At 47.9% G+C, this 17,155-nt stretch overlaps 1 protein-coding gene across 1 annotated transcript in view; it reads right to left on the bottom strand.

Annotated features, from left to right (window-relative positions):
- The window catches only part of NGEF (neuronal guanine nucleotide exchange factor), a 51,799-nt gene that overhangs the window by 2,260 nt on the left and 32,384 nt on the right, over nucleotides 1-17,155 (bottom strand). Inside the window, exons 8-16 of the mRNA XM_056357919.1 lie at nucleotides 11,833-11,993; nucleotides 11,459-11,611; nucleotides 9,378-9,507; nucleotides 8,521-8,595; nucleotides 6,487-6,576; nucleotides 4,642-4,805; nucleotides 3,473-3,628; nucleotides 770-849; nucleotides 218-322 (exon numbers count right to left, since the gene is read on the bottom strand). Coding sequence (XP_056213894.1) covers nucleotides 218-322; nucleotides 770-849; nucleotides 3,473-3,628; nucleotides 4,642-4,805; nucleotides 6,487-6,576; nucleotides 8,521-8,595; nucleotides 9,378-9,507; nucleotides 11,459-11,611; nucleotides 11,833-11,993 — 1,114 coding nt within the window. The remainder of the gene's footprint in view (nucleotides 1-217; nucleotides 323-769; nucleotides 850-3,472; nucleotides 3,629-4,641; nucleotides 4,806-6,486; nucleotides 6,577-8,520; nucleotides 8,596-9,377; nucleotides 9,508-11,458; nucleotides 11,612-11,832; nucleotides 11,994-17,155) is intronic.

Genomic DNA, 17,155 nt, shown 5'->3' with positions numbered 1-17,155 from the left:
TCAATGCTGCCACAGCTCAGGACAACCTGGATTTGCCAGGTGTTAGGAGGAAGCTGTAACTCCCTCCTCCTGCTGTGAGCCCCCTTGGCTGTGACGCTAATGCCAGGGTCTCTCCTTAGCCAGAGGGCTCCTCCTGGCTGCTCGGCAGCCGCCTGCCTAGAGCAATGCCCACGCTTCCACACGGACTCCCGGCCCATCCCCATCCCGTCCCCCGTACCATCATCTGTCTTGTCCAAGATGTTGAGGACGTCAGCCAGTTCTAAGGACAGCTCGTCTGGCTGCTGGGCCACGTATGGGTGGACACACTGGATCTGCGGGCAGTCTGCCAGGGAACAGGGCGAGAGTGAGGGCCAGGCCGGGAATGGAGCCCGCTGCACAGCACAGCTCGGGTGGGCGGAGCACCGCAGGCTCTGCAAATGGCCCCTCTGGCCTGGTAAGAAACCCTGCAGAGGCCAAGGGGTGCCCCAGGGACTGGGGGAGCATCTCTGTGGGCATGGGAGCCAGGTGCACATCACCACCACAGTGCCACCCGTGAGCAGCTTTGGTGGGAGGGAGAGTGCTGGTGCAGCCCAGCCCACGTTGGAGGGGAGCAAGGTCAGGGCCAGGCCCAGAGACAAGTGGGCATCAAAGGTGGAAACACAAAGGGAGCCCAGGGAGAGGGTTCAGCTTCAGCAGAGGCCCCAGGCCTGGGACTGGACTGAGCTCAGGGCAGAATAAGGCGCCCTGGGGTAGGGTGAAGAGCTCCTGACTCCCATGCTGTGTCTCTTACCAACAAGTCTGGATGTAAATGAAACAAACTTGGTTCTCCGGTTTGGGGCCAGTGAAATCATCCAGCGTTTCATTTCACTCCTGGATAGGGGACACAAACCAAGGCTGTGAGCACGAGACAGTCACAGGGACCCCAGCTCCCCTGCCAGCCAGCCCTGGGCTCCTAATTCCTTCTTTCACAGCCCTTTCCTGCCTGCCCTCCCCCCCCCCCCCCCCCCCGGGGTCCTGGGCTCACTAGTAATGCTGAGCCTCCCTCTTGCACACACTGGTTGGGATGTCACACATGCTGCAGGGCCACCAGGCTGGCTGCCCCCACAAGCAGCAGGATCTCCCTTGTGGGAGCAGCACAGCTTCAGAGAGGCAGCAGCAGGGTGGGGGGCCCGGCATTCTCTCAGCTCTAACCAGCAAAGGCAGCTCCTGGCTGGGCCGGGTCAATAGGAACAGTTTTTCCTGGAGAAAAGCAGTTAGAGGAACCATTTATTCCTGCAGCTGCTGTACGGGAACGCTTAAAGGGCAGAGCTGATTAATTCGCTTGCAGACAAACATTGCAGCATACGAAGGGTACCGCTCGCTTGGCAGAGGATGAGAGGAGAGACCCGTGTGAACACGTCACCAGATCCAGCAAGCTGTTAGGCAAAACCTGGGCCTGCAGCAAGAGGGTGAAGACTTCCCAGGTGCTGGAGAAGCCCCAGGCCTGGCGCTCCCTTGAGGGATCATGGAAATGGGGCAGCTCATCTTCACAGGCTCCAGCTCCTGCCTGGAGGACCAGCTGTGCTGCCAGCCCCGAGGGAGCCAGAGCCTTCCACCTTCTCAGACGGTAGTTTTAATGCCTGAACTTGACACACATCTAAAGCCACCAGAGTGTCTTCTGGGAGAAGAGAGGCCTAAAAGGGAGATGTGAAGGACAAGTGCTGGCAGGCTGATCTGCAGGGCTGAGAATACCTTGTGTTTCAAGGCTGACGTGTGAAGCTAAGGACCAGGGAAAGCAGCTGCAGGTCGAGTGCAGCCCCTCACACCACAAAGACGTGCAGGATGAGGGCCCTGTGCACTGAGGGGCTGGCACACAGGCATCAACCCAAGGCTCTTGCCATGCTTCTGTTTGCAGACTGGCCTTCCACGCAGCTCCTTGCAGGGCTATTTGGAGCTAGCCCCCAGCCCCCAGCTCCTCTCAAGCCTGCAAGGGGCCTGCCTGCGCTCCAGTCCTGCCCCTGAGACCAGCCACGGCTAAATGTACTGTCAGCTCCTGGCAGAGCCCACCCAGGACAGAAGCTGCAAGCTGCCACCACGCAGGTCATCATTGCTATATGGGTTCAGAGCTAGGCAACGCTTGCAAGAGCTGTGGAACAGATGCAGCAGTCTCTGTTTGGCACCCACTTAGCTCTTCTAAGTCTTCAGTTTTCTAGTTTGTGCCAGTACTGCCCCAATCATCCCTGCAGCTCTGGAACAGTAGCCTTCAGCAGTTGCTACATCACATTTCAGCACACAAGAGCTGTTGGCAAGCCATGTGCTGGATCACACGCTCACTGTGGCCATCTAGAAGATGGGACAGGATGCAAAAGCACAGAACTGCAATTGCCTCCCCTGAGCTGAGGCAAACCCTGGCCTGGTTTATCATTCTCTGCACAGCAAAGTCTCACAGACGTCAAATGTGCGTTTGCCCTGCATAATGTGACTGACATCTCTATTTTCAGTACAGTAAAGCTGCAGTCACGTGGCTGGAGAGAAAGTGCAGTTGCTCGCTGTGCCGAGGGTTTGTCTTCCTGACGCTGGTGCTGCACTGCACTGGGGGGGTCAGGGTGCAGTCCCTGGGGCTGCAGCAGGACATGGTCCCCGCTGCGGCTGGTGTTCATTAAGGGATGTGGATGCTGAATGCTGGCCTACTAACAGCAAAGGAGCATCAAGCTGGGGGTGCATGTCATCCCTTGTAGCTGTTTAGCTAGTGGTATGTGTACACCTATGATAGCACAGATGCTGTGCCTAGAAAATGTGGGCCTGGTAAGGCTTGGGTCAATGAGAAAGGTGGGCCCCGAGCTCCGAAACAATCAGGTCTGTGTTAGTGCAACTGAATCATTTGCCCAGTCTGAGCTTGCTGGAGCCTGAAGTGAAAAATCAGTGAGCCAAAAAAACCTGTATCCAGGGAGACAAGGAGGCCCCGAGTAACAGAAGGGCTGTGCAAGATCGGCATCAGCTGTGGAAGGCGCTGAGGAAGCGCCCTCTTCTCCCACCTTTGCCTACAAGCAGGAGCCACTTGGCTCCACAGGCCTGGTCAGGCAGTCGATCTTGGTGAGTGAGCCAGCTGAACTGCTGGAGCGTGCGCAGTGTACATCCTGCTTGCTTTTTCTTTCTGCATGTGCTGCAGGCTGTAAATCAGTTGAGCTCCTGTGCTGGGGCTGGTTTCTGACCTCTCTGTCCCAGAGTGCAAAGTGCCTGTCCATTCTTCACTCTGGATGCTACAAATACACCATACAGGAGAGAAATCTGCCTAGTTCACTAGTGCGTTTCCGTAGGAGAGGACAAAAGCGGCTTCGGGAGAGCAATGCTGGGCAGAGGGGCTTGTAGGGCCAGCCCAGCTGCAGCAGTGGGATCTCTGCCTGCCTGACCCTGGTAAGCCCGGAGAGCTGCTCCCCACGCAGACAAGGTGCTGCCCCTGCCTGGGTGTAGGGGGAGAGCCCAGCTGAGCACTGGTGGGGTGACTTGTACTCACTGGGATGATGCCTTCAGCATGTAGCTGGCCTCCCGGTCATCTGCATTCTCCAGCAGCCTCAAGATGAAGACGTTGGCCAAGCTCTGCCCCTGATCTTCTAACTCCTCTACCCGAAGAAGCCCCCGGGGAGCAGAGTCAAACACTTGATACTTGTCCCTGGGAGAGGTTAGAGAGGAGATTAGGAAAAACTGCAGTTATCCCAGGAGACTTCGGCTTCAGCCACCCAGAACTGTACGGAGGACACAGACCAGGAACCGCTGCACGGCAGGAGGAAAAAAGATGCCCTGCTGTGGGAAGGGATGAGCGGGTGGTTATGAAAACCCACTGCAAAGCAAGAAACCCTCGCCTTGCTCTGCCCTAGCCATCCCGCACGGCCTAGAACAAGCTCCTTGCTCTGTCTGAGCTCCCTGTGTACAAAATGCAGACAGTGCTCCCTCAAAGGGGACTGTGAGGCTTAATTCATTCCTATTTGTAAAATGCCTCTGTGTTTTCTGGACACAAGCTGCCACAGAAGCAAAATATTTCCAGGCATACAGACACTGCGGCGACATGTTTATTAGAAATGTTGGACAGGCAAGATGCTCCCTACCGGTGAGTCTAGTTAATGCTACAAAGAACACGCTGTTCTCTAGGACCCATCTGTGCTGCTGTATTTCACTAGTGTCTAGTTGCACAAGACCTAGTCCTAAGCACGATGACATTCTCCTCCTGAGGCAGGTTACACCATGTCAAATATAACCGCTAGCCTCAGGCCTAAATTTATACCCCTCCCTGCTGCGCAGATCTTTCCAGCCTGCTTTCTTACAAGTTCAACTGACTAAATCTGAGCTGTTCTTCAGGCAGCGATGACTCAAAAATCACTTCTTGACAGGAAGACAGACCTCCTGGGTCAGCCCACGAGCTGATGTCACTCATTGCCACTCTGCAGAAACTGGTTGATACATGCTCCTTACCCTCCTGGGCAATCTGGGCTGGAGACCTGTGCCAACCCTGAATAGTCAACTGTGCACAGAGGCAAGGTGACTGCCGAAGGAGGTGTACCAGTCAGGTCAGGATGCCCTCCCTGTGCCTGGGGGACAGGATGAGGGCACAGCATCACAGCTTGGATAAACCCAGGGGCAAACAGGACTCACGAAGTGCCCTGCGTACCAGCAGAATTTTGCACTCACCCAGGAATTTGCCGGCAAATTACTAGCAGATCATTGAAAAGGAACAAGTAGATTTCTCTGAAGAGTTTCTTGGTGCGAAGCGTTCGTGATGTCTTTGGACCATTCATTTGCTGCAGTTCCCCCTGCTTCAGCAGCCAGCGGGAGTGAGAGATGATGGGCACAGACTACAAGTGAGGAAAAGATGGCAAAGATGAGGAGAGCAGCAAAACCCCATGGGCTTATGCAGTCAAGATGCTGAAAACAAGAAGAGGTGCGAAAGGAAGGGTGGTGAGCTCCCATCACCACAGGCTGGACTGCAGAGGTTGGAGCAGGGCTTGCGCAGAGCGGGCAGTGTGCTCTGCCACCCACGCTGCAGCCTCGCAAAGAGTGTAACAGAACTCAGACAGGGACACGGCAGGGGCCCAAGAATGAGCAAACACTCAAGGATGGCAATGCTGGAGTGCCAAGTGCTGGATTTAAACACCAGGCTACACCCTGCACAGCCTGATCTGTCTCTGGGAGATCCCATGTCTCATCACCTGGGCTGAGCCTTTCTGGCCGGGGAGACAGACTTTCAAAAACATGTATTTGGCCTTTTGGCTACAAAAAAACAGGTTAATCAGGTTCTCGCTGGTTGGGTCTGTCCCATCTGGGTGGAGATACTGTCCCATGCAGCCACAACAGCACTTCTGCTAGAGTTTTACCACACACTGTGTTAAAAACAAGCAGCCCAGGACAAAGCACATCTTATATTAGAACAGCATGCTTCCAGTCAAACGACTGAAATACGAGAAAACATCTGAGTAACTGCTACTCTTCCCACCTTCACTCCCTCACTGTGTTTGCCACATGCACGGTGGCACAATCCTTCTTTCTTTCCATACTCTTGCACTCTTTTTCACCGGAGAAGCCCTGCCTGTGCCAGTGCCCAAGGTAGACCTGTTCCAGGGACGAACCAGCTCCTGCCTGTCATTATAGCCTCAGCTTTACAAGAGATGAAGGCAGCCTTGTAGCTACCCTGGTCTAGTGCTGTCCTGTGGACCGTGATCTAGCCCTGACACACTGGTAAAATGCTCTGGAAAAATCAAATTCTTGGTCGCCCAGTGTGGCTTTCCATACAAACGATCTCATTTTTTTTACTTTGGTTGTTCAGGTACATAAAAATGTTGCTGGGAAGCGAAATATGCTCCTTAAAGTTTGTGAAGCAGGCAGATCTGAGAAGCACCTCCAGAGCACTCAGTAAAAGAATTGGCAACTTTATATTCAGCACTGGAATTTCATGGCATATATTAAAAGATCTGATCAGACACCCCTAAATACCGATTCAGTCATTCCCTGAGTGCAGTCAAAATAGATCATGAGCAGGTAATTAGAGAATGTACATAATGCATAAATGCAGGGATGAGTTAAAATGGTGGGACACACTTCATTTTGTTATTTTCCAGCTTTAAAGTGTTTTGCTTTGTAGCTTTCATCTTTCTTTAATGTCATTTGTAGTGTAAAATAATAGCTGAAAGCTGACCTACATTTTGAAGAGAGGTGAGAGGGAAGAGCCAGAACTGAGAGCTGGAGCAGGAGCCACCCACTGCACACAGGCGGTTTGAAGCCAGTGTGTCACATCTGCATACACACACGACATGCTGGCCTCAGTGCTGCCCCCGGTCTCTGCAGCGTGCATGCACAGAGGTCACCTGCACAGATGCAGTGCCTGCAGCAGCAGCATCTCCTTCAAAGGCTTTGGACCAGGCCATCACCGAACACTCACTAACAGGAATGCAACTAGGTTACTACTGCCATGTATGTGTGCACAACACTTGGATGCTGTTTGTTCTCTGTTTGCAATGGGTTACCAGCCTATGCATATACCTTGATCTTGAATTCCAGTTTCTTCTGGATGCTGATCATCTGCTCTGTTCGGCTCATCTTCCTGACACCTTCATTACATGCTTTCACCACCTGGGAAGAAAGAGAATAGAAAGATTTGTCTCTGCTACCTTAAGCAGGTAAGTGGCGATGGACAGCAAAGGCAGGCCTGACCATGACAGGGTAAGTGCCCTGCTGTAACGGGAATTGGCCAAGCTATTCTACCAGCACCGTATTCACATGACAAAGGGTGGGCGAGGGAGAAACAAACGCCCAGAAAACCCCACCAAAAAGCCCCCAAACACTTAGATGTTACAGCTGGAAGCTGACTATCACGGGGCATGTTAGATGGCTGCATTCATTACTGAACTTGACAGCATTAAGCAATACTCCTGCTTGCACAGCAAAGGGAACAGCTCATTTTCCAGATTCTGACACACCGCGTATCTCGTCTTGCTCATCCCCAACACTTGAAACAAGGTACATGTGCAGTATCATCTTCAAGAACAGAATGAAGCCAAAGATCTTAATTTCAAAGATGCAAATGCTGCGGTTCTGCCAAGCAGCACTAGATGCCAAGGTTATGAAATGTCCCAGGGAGAGAGACGTTCATCATACAGAGCCCAGTTGTGTTCTGAGCACAAACTTTCAACTGAAAAACCACAACCAATGTGCAGGTACTACCCTATTACAGGGACCTTAACCTAGATGCCACTGCCTGTTTCATAAGGAGCAACTCTCTGGAGAATTGGCTAGGTAGAAAAATTACGTTGGAGAACAAGCTCGACTTTGTGCTCTGTTTCTGCTACTCAGAATTCACCAGAACATCAGCAACTGAAACGGTGATCAGCTCTTACCTCTCAAATAGGATACCTCTAGAGAAAATAAGCACCAGATGACCTCTGTTGTGATGCTTGTACCTAGCTGGACATTAGGCATCTAAACTTAAACTCTTACAGATAAGTAACCATGCAAAGGGAGTTATGAAACTGATCAGGTGAGTTGCTGAGAGCTGAATATAAAAAGAGCATTCTTCCATCAGCAGTTACACTCACCTGCATACCACAGGAACAGCCTTCCTCAGGCTTTTGACCAATGTAAAAAAAAAAAAACTGGCTACCAAATGCATCAAGAGTGATCCTGCAAATACTAACAACACAGAATATTCTTCATAGTTAAGGTCTCCATCTTTGTCCCTAGCGATCTACGAAGTGTACACTTCCTAGACTAGTTGAGGGCAAATCCAAGATCCTGTTTTGTTGTAGTATTTCAGTTGGAAGCTGCGAGCATATCCTCAGGCTAACGTTCTAGCACAGCTTTCAACTTCAAATACTTATACTGAACTGCAGCATTCAAGAGATGTTCCAAGCTGCTGACAGAGAAGGGTTCAAACACTGTCCCAGCCCACATAGCTGCAGCTACATCCAGACCATTCAGATACGTAGCCTGGAAATAGGATTGCCCTGTCTGATCAGGTCAGGAACAGCCCAGATAGAAAATATCCCAGTGCCATCCTGGTGTCTTGTACACAGCAGTAACTAGCACAACTGAGCACCACACCTACCTACCAGCCTCAGGGAAGAGGGCTAAAAGCAGGCTTGAGCGTTAAGAAATTGTTACCCTACGTCAGAGGGAGAAGTGTGCTGTATTGGAGGAAACCTGACACCGTTGTACTCTACAGCCTATTGCAGCCCATTACATGTCTCAGTGGCATCCACCACCTTCGGTAGCTGCAAAAACAACTTATATTCTTGAAGGCCTCCAGGGAAAACGTTCTCTCTGCCCTTTCCTACAGCGGAATCATAAATATCTGTTGTTAGCAAAGGATTCCTCGTCACTGACATCTAAGTGCTGCTAGATTAGTCCATCTTTGAAAGTAAGGAAGACTTAAGGAGAAAAAAAAATTACTTTTGAAACAGTGACAAGATTCAAAAGGACAGCTCCAAGAGTGTATGTAATTTGTAGGTCTCTTTGCAGGGGGAAAATGAGCATGATGGTTTAATCTTAATGGCCTTCAGTTAGCTCATTCAAACTTACCGTTTCCAGTTCTTTATGTGCGTCCAGGGCAGTGGTTTCCCTGTCAGATTTCTCCTCCACTTTCTTCAAAATGTTCTGCAGGTGAAGAAAGGCTGTGTTAACTCTCATCCCAATCTGACAGCACAGGAAGGTCTTTGCTAACCTCCAAGTTATTTCCGGCCATCAGCCTAATTACGGGATAGGTGACAAGAGTACAGCGACTCTCACCTCTTAGTTCCTCTTTCTCATTAAAACTTGTTCCTATGTGACTTTGTATCTAAAAGAAATGTGGCAGGCAGACTCCTATTTTATAGAAATAAATGAATAAATAAAAATAGTTAGAGCTGGCACTAGCAGTGTTATTGGTAATCCCAGTGGGATAAAACCACATGGGACCGAGCAGGTTCCTCAGCCCTAGAAGCACCTCCTCCAGCAGTGTTTAGACAAGCTGGCAAAGCACAGGAGGAAGATGGCTGACAGTCTGGTCCAAGGCACCATGATGCAGGGTATTATACATGGAGCATTTCCATGTCCCACAGCTTTTCTGCACCGTGTATCTGTGAGTCAGCATCACAACCATCAGGCAGCTGGGTTAATGGAGCATTGCTACTCCTTCTAGCAGCTCAGTAAAGTTCCTCCTCAACTGTTTTGCTCAGTAAAAGTTGTCTGGAAAATTCAACACTAATTTGGGGATGGTCTACGCGTGACTGAAATATTTTTTCCATAGTTGTTGAGAATGTGTAACTGTGGAAAGGTTTCATCCAGCTCTAGGATTGATCATGGCTGTATCTAAGCCATCTCATTCACAACTGCTGGGAAGGAAAATTCCAGGAGTGATCCAGAAGACCTTCAGGAAAGAGGGAAGAGCAAAACTCTACCTGCACCAGCAGCTTGAGCCGAGTGATCCTTTGAAATGGCAGAATCAGGAAGGAAGAGAAGGACAGGCCTTTGCACTTGGGATCCAGCTCTAGCTGTGAGATCACTTCCCGGAAAGCTGGCTTGTCCTGGCTGAGAGGAAAGAGAGGGAAAGTGAGGGGTTTGAGTGCTACCCTGCCTGAGACTCTGGTATGTGGCTGGTGACCCAAAAGCAACTTGATCCCGGAGACAGCATCTGCCTGGCCTCTCCCAATAAGAGGGAAGAGGGGAGGAAGGGACTGAGTGCTTCTAGGTGTATTTTAGTTTAAATCTAGAACTATTTATAGTGTTGGGGGAGGGAAAAAATAGACTTTTAATGTACAAGCCATGGTAGTGTTCACATGTGTTAGCACATCTAGCTCAGCAGCATACACTGCGTGCGTAGGTGTGTGTGAATGGGGTGTGTGTCCAAGTAGATGAGTCAGAGGCATAATTACATATTTTTACACAGTTGGAACTCTCTGACAAGGTGAAATTCACAGTCGTAAGAACAAGACAAGCCACAAAACAGCTCAAACTTGGCTACTCCTGGCCGCTTAGCTGGAGAATGAAAATCAATAATCTGGCCTGAGAAGCGCAGAGGCCATGCCCAGGCCACCCCTGGTGGTGTTTGCAGCAGGTGAGGGCATTGCTGGGCCACAGCCACACAGAGCAGCCTCTGCCCCAGGAAGGGTCCTGAGGAAGACCTACACTACTGGAGTCCTGGCTAGCAGAAACTGTGCAGATGCAGAGATTGCTAACTGTGCAAAACCAGTCTTCACTGCGCGTGACTTGCAACACTCAGGAGAAGCCACTGTGTTTCTCCCTGCTGCAGCAGGTACTTGTGCGGTGGTGTGACTCACCAGAGCCACACACAACCTACGTGCTCAGGTACAGGCTCAGGACAGCCAAATGGGGGGAACTGTGACACACCTCAGGCTTCGAGTTCAGCCAAGTGCTGCAAAATTCTTGTGCTAGCTAGGAGCCTGTGGAAGGGAGTCTGTTCTTTCCAATTTGCTTTATATTCTCCCGCAGACGAAAAAAATGCTGGCCTCTAAATTCATATCTAGGAATACCTCCAACAGGTCCCTTTCAGGCTCAAGTAATCCAGCTCATTACTGCTTTGCTTCTGAGTGTTTAGCTAATGGCTCTAGACAAACTGTTTATATTCTGCAGCTATATTACTCACCTCTGACTGAAGGAAACCCTGTGGTACCCTCCTTTTGGAAAGAACAGTTGGCCAAGCTCAGAAGAGGCCCCTTAAAGTGGTGGGGTTTGCCTCAAAAGCTGGAGAGCAGCAAAAGGAAAGGATTAGGGCTCCTTACACTCCTGAACCAGCTGCTGCTACAGGAAGGAAGCACAGTGCAGCACGTGCAGTGGGCTGCCCTGAAAGAATCCAGGACATTGTAACTAAAGAAAAATCAGTTCTCCGGCTCAAAGACAAGCTTGTAGGGCACTCTTTGTTTTGAGCTGGCATAAGAAAATTCCTACTGGACCAAAAGACTTGCTAAACTTGGAAAATACTGGAAAAGTATTTTCCATTATATTCTCAGACCTAGGTAATGTCTGTGTGTGTAACATCAGTATGTGAAGAAAATAGCTTTTTTTTGGTTTGTTTTAAGAAAATTACGTTGTTTTGAAAGAAAACCTAATTCTGAACTTTGGAAAGGTCAAATGCCTGGCTGGGAAGTTTGGGAAAAACACTGGCTGTTCTTGTCATCACAGATCTGTATTACGTTCTTGGCCTTTCAATCTCTTGCCTCTACCTGCAGTTTAAAAATACGTGCGTTTCACAAGTGTGCATCCCTGTGTATGGCATGAGTATTTCCTACAGTTGGGAACTGCTGGCTCTGAACTTACTTGGTATGTTAACTGCATACTATGTCAACCCACCCCTACTATAAAACCTTTTAGTTATGTTTTCTTTTTATAGGTCCAGTGAAAAATCAGTGAAATGGGAAATTCTGTTTCCATCTAACCCTTTGTCATAAAGATCTAAATTACAGTTAAATCCATGGTCTACCGAATTTTGCAAAATAATTTAGCATCAAGCAATGGAACTCACAGAAGCTGCTTGTAAGCTCTCTCCTGGTAGGTCTGGTTGGAGACGTAGGTGATGTACACAGAGAAGTGATTAACTGTATGCTGGTAGACAATATCGCACACATCTGAGATCACAATATTCTCCTCCACTCGCTGCTCGAGGTCCAACAGGAAGCTAGATGAGAAACGCAGCACTCATATTAATTGTGACCTGTCTGTCCCAGGTAATTCCCGGGAGAAACCCTTGGGGTTCAAAGTACTGAATGTGTCCACAGGCTTTTTGAAAAGACAGTGGGTAACAGACTGCCCCTAGTCAGCTCCTCCATCCCTCTACAAATGAGGTTAGCTAAAGTGATGCCATTCAGCTGGACAAAAATCCAGCAGCAGTTGTCTTACCGCTCACTAACAGCCATGACATCCAGAACATTGGAGAAGAGGATGTGTGCCTCAGACTGGTGTAAGATCTTTTTCAGACGTTCGTTCTCCATGAAGTGAGATACCAGCAGATTCAGACTTTTGTAATAGGAGGCTTCGGAAGTAACCAGCTCAAACATGGCCTGGGGGAGAAACCCAAAGAAGGAAATCAGCAGGCACCTTCTACTTTTACAGCGAGGCACACGCAGCGTTAATGAGAACATCGGCGCTGCACACAATCATGGACCTTGCACCCACCCTCCAGGCCCAGAGTACGGAGAGAGGTAAGCCCACAATGGCATTTGCAGCATGTTACACAGGGTAGTGACTTGAACAGGGAAGATTTCCTCCCTCAACCGTCAGCCCTGGATCCTTCTGTCTCTCTCCTAAGTTGTTTAACCAAATTTCCTTCCATTGAATCTCTCCAGCAGAATGATCTCTTTTTCTTATTATATCTAAGCAGTCTGGTTTTATGGAGGTGCACACATAAAAGCACTTAATGGGCTCCCTCCTTCCTTCCTAGTTGTCACTCAGTCTTGACCTGATGCTGCTCCAGGCACTGGCCCCCTCTATACCCTGACTTGTCACAGCCCTGCACTTTCACCTCCCTTTCAGGGAGCACCCTTGGTAGTACCCACACACCTTCCAACCCCTCGCTGGTCACGAGCGCACTGGCTTGTTGCTCTCCTCATTGTGGCTTATTGTCCTACACGAGAGGGTCTCCTTGTACCATCTACACTCTTGGTTTAGAAAGGCCATGGTGTAGAGGCCAGGATGTCCAGCACACTGCAGTCCCAGTGTGCAACGTGCTCCTTGGGGCAGAGACAGCACAAATACACAGCTGTGGTGCTCCTAGCCCGAGTGTCTTCCCCGGTCCAAAGGAAATACAGCTGTTACTGTCCAAGTGAGGCTCCCTGGTCATCCCTGGCCATACGTTTTTCTGACCCAATTCATCAAGGATTGGGACAAGATACAGTAGTCCGTAACTACTACCATAAGTCACAAATAATCTCCAAATTTCAGCCCTTACTTATCCTGTTAGAAGAGAAACTCCGGAGCAAAGCCTGGCTTTCTCAGGCCAGTGATGTGGTCTGGCAAAGCAGAAAGACAAATTGGTGGTTTGGTTCAGAGCTAAAAAAACAGTTTAATGAGATAAGGATATAAAGCCTTCTGCCTAGAGCAGGTGACGCAGGGACACTCCCCTGTTACCACACAGAGCTCCGCCACTCTCCAGGCAAGTCTTTGTTGTCTTTGTTCAGAGGCAGATTAAAAAAGGTGATTATTGATGCAACTACTGAATCTGTTAGTTGAAGTAAGATTAACTGGTGATTCTCATGAGAGCTTCAACATGGTGAAAAATTATTAGATTCTTCAGACATCTCTTGATGAAGGTGCATCTTGGGCTCCTTGTCTTGGGGCTGGCCCGTGCTGCCTCTACTGAGAGAGGAATCTTTTGGTAGCTCAGTGAAAGTCTCGCTTCCTTGAACCTAAAGCTGCTTCAAGCCTTGAGCCCAAGCTCCCCTACTGCCCACAGCTCCTCTGCTGCACCCTGGTGAGGGTGGGAGCGGGCCAGGCAGTGCAGGTGCAAGTCCCTCAGCCCTGCCAGCTCTTGGAGGCTGCAAGGGCCCAGCTAGAGTCAAGGAGATCCAACGGAGCAGCAGATACATGCGGTATTTTTGTGCTGTGCATCTTGAAAAATATCTCCCAAATTAGCTGGGGTTCTTGTCTTGTGGCTTGGTTGTTCCTTTTTTTGGTTGTTGTTTGTGGGGTTTTTCTTGCTTGGTTGGTTTTTTAGGGTTTTTTTCTTCTTAAAGAAATTATTTTAAATTCCCTACTGATCAGTTTCTGGCCTTTTCCTGGAAATATCACTACGCATCACAGAAGAACCTGAGGTACAGAGACCTGGGTTATATTCCTGACACTGTGCTGCATTCTAAGATCTGGGAGGATTGGCACAGCAAGGAGGGACTGTTACTGAATTGGGAGCTGCTAAAATATCTGTTGAAGTGACGTTTCAGCTCTTTCCGGGGTTGGTAGCCTAGGAAATATTCCCAGTGGGCAGTTAAGTCAAACAGGTGGTCCTTTCCTGCAGCAGAGAAGGAGGCTGTGCCATAGCTGCCAGAAGGGAGACAGAGCAAAGGGTATGGGTAGAAATGAACATAGTTGGTCAGTGTTTGTGGAATAGCTGGCGTTTAAGGAATAAGAGGATGTTTCATTTTTATCAAGGCCAGATTCCCAATGAGAAAAGGGGAGGGCTATCAGCTTGGTTTCTCTCAACAGCCTTACCAGGGCACCTCGTGAACCTGAGAGAGAACCTCTCTTTCTCTCCCTGCATGACTGGCTAGATTCTACATGCACCTCTTACGGCTTTAACTGTACCTTTTCATTTGATACATAAGAGAAATAGAAATAGGTAAAGATATAACAGAGAATAACACAGGACATGCTGGGACAGCCTGTCCCTTCCAGATACCCTGGAGATTGATACCACCAGTCATTTTGCATTGCAGCTTTCCAGACACTCCAAGTCAGGATTTTTTTTCCGCCAGGTTTGATTCCAGGATGGCCATGAGAGCCAAGAGCAAGACCTGTCTGACATTCTGCCACAGCCTTTAAACCCTCAGACAATTTGTTTCTTCCAGAAGGTTGCTTCCTGATCTGTAGAAGCCCCTCTGCCTATGTTTGGACAAATTAACTTGGGAAGGGGGGGAGGTTCAACATGACCTACATGAGCATGTGCAGAGTGCAAGCCACACCAAAGAAATAATGAAATCCATAGAGAAAATATCAATGCACAGAGTTTTGATTTAAAGGAAATGCTAGGAAAGTAAAGAACATCTCCATTGATCGGGACAAGCTTCTGGAAGTGTTCACAGCATGTGCGAGGCACAAGTTTCTTAACTTACTTTTGAGATCCAGCTGGTCCTCTGCAGACCCAAAGTACCTACTCCAAGCAGCCCACACTGCTGTTTCCTTTTGGGTAAGTATGATCTGCAAACCTCCTAAACTGGCACCAAACATCCAACCATGCGATGCAACGACAAGATCTCGGAGGAATAACTGAACTTTGCTAGCTCTACGCTGTCACTAGAAAGAAAGAGCACAAGCTTCTGGTCTCAATTGATGTAATACTATCTTCCTGAGTCTACAAATAGTCTGAAACTCTCTCTTGGAAACATGACCAACACTGTTGGTCTTCTGGGTCATTAACTTAATGAAATCTCACAGTCACGTAAAAGCTATACTAATTGTTTTCATTGCTTGTGTTTTGGCAGAGAGACTGAGAAAGGAAAAGTGAAACCTAAGGAAGAAGGAAATACAGAAGATAAAAAAAAGGAAAAAAATTAAGTGTCACTGAAGCCAAGAGTAAGTAATCCTACAGGGTAAATTCCTACTGGGACAACATGGTGTTTTATTGTATAGATTGGAAATACCTGTTCCCAATGGCCCTGCTCTTCATGTAAACCACCAGGTAAGAAGGGAGAATTCTGGTCTGGTCTAGGAGGGGGATCTTCTCTGATCCAATGCCACAGCATTGGCTGTGACCAGCTCTCAGACCTGGTTGCCTTCACAGGGTCAGTCTGACAGTCACCTGCTAGAAGTGTGGGAAGTCCAGCACGAGAGCTCTCTGGAGGTCTGAGATCTAATGTTTGCTCAAAAAAGGAAAGGAAATTAAATATTTTCTGGACATTTTGTGAAAAGGGAACAACAGAGAAAGGCTGCCTGACTGTCAAACATGCTCTTCCACAGCAAGTGCCACCAGTAAGCACAAGCAGGTTAAAGTCCCTCTTTTGTTTGAGCAAAGAATATTTTCAGAGCAGCAGCTCTCTGTTCTGAATTCACACCATGACACATGGTGCAGATTAGTCTGTCTCTGCCCCTTTTTCTAACACCAAAGTGACCTGAATCCAAATAATCCCTGGCAAAAACTTTTATCAAAGCTCATACATCTCTGCAAAAATATTCAAAGTTTGAGATTACTTTGTAAACTATTTTTATTAGTGAATAGTTTTGGGTGAGTTCTACTCAGCTCAGAATCTCATAAAACACAGAAGATGAGCATGGTGTAGGAAAATCAATAGAGTCAGCAAGCAGAAAAGGACAAAATGAAGAAACTATACAGTAAATAAAACAAGGACAAACTGAAAGGTAGAGAACTGAACAGAGAAAGAAGAATAAACTGGAGCCATTCCACAAAAATGCCATATCAATATCTAATTTAAGTTTCATGCTGAAAGAAGTTTCACTGATTAAATATTGTTTCTTCTAATCTCTGGTTCACTATCTCTTCAGAGACTAGTATCTTGGTGACAGAATTTGTTTTAAGCTAAATTGCATATAATACTGGGAGTGTGTTTTCTCTCTAGTCACTTATTTGTCCTGCTACATACATGTTGCCCAGCATTTCCTCCATGTTGACTCCATGTCAGAGCCCCAAAATCATTTCTTTTGGCTTGTTCTTATTGCATCATTACGTTTTCTAGGTAGTTAAAAGAAAGCCCTTGTCAATTCATGTTTTGCTATGTTTAATGCTCAACAGATGTCTGGATAATTTAAACGACCCTATCAATGACTTAAGTGATTTCTGAAAATTATTCCAGTAACATGTAATTTCTGTATTTCCCTCACCTCTGTGGTCTGTAACATGTCTTTTGATTTTTCTTTTGTTCTTTCTTTTTCTGCATTTGCACCACATTTTATGTGACACTTCCAGTTCTTGTTTTACATCTTGCTACTCTCACAGTCACTTCAGATGAAAAAGGCTGGTGTGGCAGAGGCCATCTCTGTCTGAATTCTGTTTGAGTTCCTGGAGCTAATGGGCCGTGCTGCAACACCTTTTTGCTGAAATTGCTGCATGGTGCATGTGGGTTTGGGCTTCTTTTTTTGTTGTAGTTTGTTTTTTTTTTCCTGAAACTCCATTTTCTGGCTCATTTGTTCCAATGGGGACAATGACAAATTGCCTTTCATGACACTTTTCAAGCATTCATTGTTCTTCCAGTCGATCTGCTGTTTTGATGCTTGAAAAAACACCCATGTCTTGTTTTTTATCTTGTACTGATAACCTGCTTAGTCCTTTTCCATCATCGATAATAACGAAGACCACATTCCTCTTCTTATTCTCATCTCTTCCATTTTGCAGATTACTGCAGGTGAGAAACATTTCTCTGACTGTTTAAGACCTGCTCCATCACAGCTGTGGTGGTGTTCCCTTCCTCAACTGTGAACAGGAGGGTTTGCTTCAACTTCCTTTCCATTTGTATAACGGTATTCCTCCCTGTCATCTAAATAATACTCTTGTTCTACC

Source organism: Falco biarmicus, chromosome 13 (genome assembly GCF_023638135.1).
Source record: "Falco biarmicus isolate bFalBia1 chromosome 13, bFalBia1.pri, whole genome shotgun sequence".
NCBI classification, from domain to species: domain Eukaryota; kingdom Metazoa; phylum Chordata; class Aves; order Falconiformes; family Falconidae; genus Falco; species Falco biarmicus.
Note: the sequence above shows the minus strand (reverse complement) of the source record. Positions and strands in the feature narration are given on the sequence as shown.